Source organism: Rhagoletis pomonella, unplaced genomic scaffold (genome assembly GCF_013731165.1).
Source record: "Rhagoletis pomonella isolate Grant_MI unplaced genomic scaffold, Rhpom_1.0 Rhpom_scaffold_00013, whole genome shotgun sequence".
NCBI classification, from domain to species: domain Eukaryota; kingdom Metazoa; phylum Arthropoda; class Insecta; order Diptera; family Tephritidae; genus Rhagoletis; species Rhagoletis pomonella.
In genome coordinates, this window is record NW_023458567.1 from 10,604,680 (window position 1) to 10,608,568 (window position 3,889).

At 36.3% G+C, this 3,889-nt stretch overlaps 1 protein-coding gene across 1 annotated transcript in view; it reads left to right on the forward strand.

Moving 5' to 3' along the window:
* The window catches only part of LOC118748346 (kelch-like protein diablo), a 12,457-nt gene extending 11,738 nt beyond the window's left edge, over nucleotides 1-719 (forward strand). The window contains exons 5-6 of the mRNA XM_036482719.1: nucleotides 273-371; nucleotides 442-719. Coding sequence (XP_036338612.1) covers nucleotides 273-371; nucleotides 442-660 — 318 coding nt within the window. The 3' untranslated portion in view covers nucleotides 661-719. The remainder of the gene's footprint in view (nucleotides 1-272; nucleotides 372-441) is intronic.
* Nucleotides 720-3,889: the final 3,170 nt, after the last annotated feature.

A 3,889-nucleotide genomic window follows, 5' to 3' on the forward strand; every position in this document is an offset into this window, starting at 1 on the left:
ACACAATTTCTAGCTTTAAGATATTCAGAAATTTCGCAGCCAAGTAGACGCGTTCTCCAAGCGGAAATATGTTCATATCTTGCTAGCCCAAACACATAGCGCGTGATCTGGTTAAATACTACATCTATTTTGTGAGCTGATTGGGAATCTAACCTGCTGTAGACTACCTCAGAATAACAGATAATTGGCATTATAAGTTGGATTGCGAGTTTACGTCTGATTTCTATCTATCTATAATGCCTTTTTAAAATATTTATGTAAACTTTTTGCAGGTGACTGCTCATGAGGGATTTATATACGTAATTGGTGGCAGACATAGTGATCATAGAACCGCTGAACGCTACAATCCACAGCGAAACGAGTGGACCAGGGTTGGTATAAGTTCACATGCAACCGGATGGCAACTATACACAAATTTTACTTTCTTACTCTTCCTCATAGATTGCCTCCCTAAATGTTTCACGTCGTTATATTTGTGCCGCATCCATAGGTGGTCAACTGTGGGCGTTCGGTGGTGTCATCGATCCTGCCAAGTGGACTGATGACGTTGAACTTTACGATGCGGCAGCCGATAAATGGTTGATAAAGAAAAATCTTCCGGTAACCGGGAAGTTCAGTTGCCATGCGGTGCCGACAAAATTTGTGGAAAAGTTATATTAAAAATTATTTTCTGAAAAAAAAGGATTCTTAACATGTGCCATTAATAAAGTAAAACCAAAGCGAAAATGACCTTTTTTCCTTGTTCGAAACAAATAAAATTAAAAAAAAAAATAAAAAATAAAGGAATATAATAAAAAAAAAATAAATAAAATACAAATACATGCCATAAACAAATAAAACCAAAATCAAATAACAACAAATATAATAAAGTTAAAAAATTAAATAAGATAAAAAAATAAAACCAAAAAAATAAAATTCTTCTTCTTGATTGGCGCAGTAACCACCTTAGCGATTTTGGCCGTACCCAACAAAGCACGCAAGTCGTCAATTGGAAATGCCAAGTAAAGCCCAGACCTCCTCCACCTGGCCTTTCCATCGCAGAGGAACACTCGTTGATAACTTTCAGGGCTGGAGCGTTATTGTCCATTCGTACGATATGAGCAAGTCAAGGTAGCCGCTGTATTTTAATTTAAAATAAAATCAAAAAGCGAAATAAAGCAAAAAGAATATACATAATTAAAATAAATTGAATAGAAAATAAAAAAATAAAAAAATAAAAATAAAAATAAAATAAAATAAAATAAAATAAAATAAAATAAAATAAAATAAAATAAAATAAAATAAAATAAAATAAAGTAAAATAAAATAAAATAAAATAAAATAAAATAAAATAAAATAAAGGTACATGAAATAGCCATCGGTCACATAGAGGTAAGACTGAAAAGTTTTTCAGCTGCAACTAAACGAATTTCCCTCAGTACTTCTGTTCTAGTACGGGTTTACTACAGGGGTTTCATACTGGTATGGTCGGCCACCGAGTGGGGAGTAGATACAACGAAATTTCCGAATAGGTAAATGACGGAAAAAAGAAATACAAATAAAAAAACTGCTGAACGATGCACAGTAGAGAAGGTGACAGAGTTAGACTGAAGCAAACAAGAATTTAAGCAAAAGTGTAAATAGAGATATTGCCGAACAAGTGAGGGCCAAAAGCTGAAATACGCAAGCGAACAGCACAAAAACTAAAACAAGTAATACAAAACAACAACGTTTTTGCTATATACATACATACATATATTTATGTATATTAGGGTGGGTAAATTTTTTTTGACTATGAGCGTGTAGCACAGAAGGATTCTAAGTGTAAATCCAGGCAAATTTGCCGAAGAAATCATGGGTCTAAAATCAATGTGGAGTTTGCCGAATTACAAAAATTGGTTTCGAAGAAATTGTGAAAGTTTTCACTGTTGTGCCCTCTGGTGGAAGTTCCAAGAAAAATATAAGTGCAAAATTGTATTCCTCATACCAAAAAAACCCTTACAGGATGTTTTTATATAAAATTTAAGCACTTGTTTACGACACTACAGCAAACTGCTAAAAAATCAATTTTCGCAATTTGGCAAACTCCAAATTATTTTTAGACCTACGGTTTCTTCGAAAAATTTGCTTAGAATTACACGTAGAATCCTTCTGTGCTATACACGCATAGTCGGAAAAATTTTCTATACAAATTGACCCGCCCTAATGTATGTGAGTACGAATTGTGGCGCTGTTTGGAGGGCATATGCAGTTGAAGCGCCTGTATTGGGGATGGCAGAAAAAAATGAAAACAACAAAAAAAAACAAATATAACCAGACCGAAAAATGACGCGTTGAGACTTTATTAGCCGCGTAGCTCCACGTCCTCCACGTCCATTCGTCTGCGATGGCATAAGTGCGCGCTCCAGCACAGTTAAACAGCCAGCATAGGATGTTATATACATACATACCATGTATTATGTACATTGCACATATAAGTGTTATATACAAAACACATGTCCACATATGTATGTATGTATTTAGGTCTTAATAAAGGTATACATACATATGTTCGGGTATATAAAACAGCAAATAAATGGCAGTGGCGCACACTGAGCCACTGGGGCTCGTCGGTAAGAAAAAATTTTGTGTAAGTGTTCAAGTGCTGGGGGACTTTATTCAATTGTCTCGCTGACTGTGGTGTGCTCCTAGTCTTTTTTTTTTTTGTTAGAGCAGTTGTACTTTCATATGATTCTACAGATTTGTATGTACACATACATGTATATGTATATATGGGCAGCGTTGTAGCTGTCGTTGTCACGCTAAAAGCTGGATTGCAGACATTTTACAAGCTTTGCGAAAAAAGTTGAGTTTTTCTGGCCCCCACACATAGGCACTGAAAAGATGCGTAGAAAAAATAATTTGCTATATTTTCATGCACACGAAATATAAGCATTTACGAGTCTGCTTACCGAGGCATGCACTTAGCGTATAACTGATCGATTTGGACATCATTCGAACTGCACGAAAATTTTTGGCCGAAAATTATAAAAAAATCTATTTCAAGCTTTCAAAAAAGCTCCACAAGAAAAGCTTTTCAAAGCTTTCTATAGATCTTACATACTCGCATACAAACTGAAAGCATTCGCGCTGCTTTTCAGTGCTATCTTTGGAAGTAACTCTGAGGTATTTGAATCAACAATGCTCAAAAGAAACACTGATGCTCTCAAGAACCATCAGAAACAAATAGCGAAGATTTGACGCCAAATTTAGTCTGCTTTTGATCCATGGAGATGGTAGTTAGAGCTACGTACACTGATAACAGAACATATTTAGCCAAATCAGGAAAATTTGGGCTTACTGGTATGCAGAGTCCGCGAAACAGGTAGAGACCAGAGGCAAAGCCATACCATTTGTACATACTCCATTTCAAAGAGGTTGCTTTTTTCGTCCGATTACCATCAGACAGACCTCTAGCCAGGGACAGTAGTGCATCTACTTGCATAGTCCGTCCACTTCAACCGGAAATTTCAACACCGTCTTTAGATGGAAGCCGCCCCATCAGGAGTAAAAAACTTTCCATAGACCTATCGGCTGATGTTCAGAAATCTGTGCAAGTGTGCTTTTGAATTCGAAATGGAAAAGAGACACTTCATGGTGATACGAGTACGAGAAATAGAGATACAAGATCGTAAGTAGCATATTCAACACTCTGCCTCGTAGAAATTTTATTGAAGGAGCTAATCTTGTCACCAGAGCAGGCAGTTAATGATTGACCGACAACACAGAAAGCTAGTTTGCATGGAGAGGTGGGGGTTATAACAAGTACGTCTAAATTTAAGGAGAAGGAAGACCTATAACTGGGCTGAATAAAATCCATCTGTTCAGAAGCAGGCCAGCATAGCCGCCATTATTTCCTTATTTGGTAACA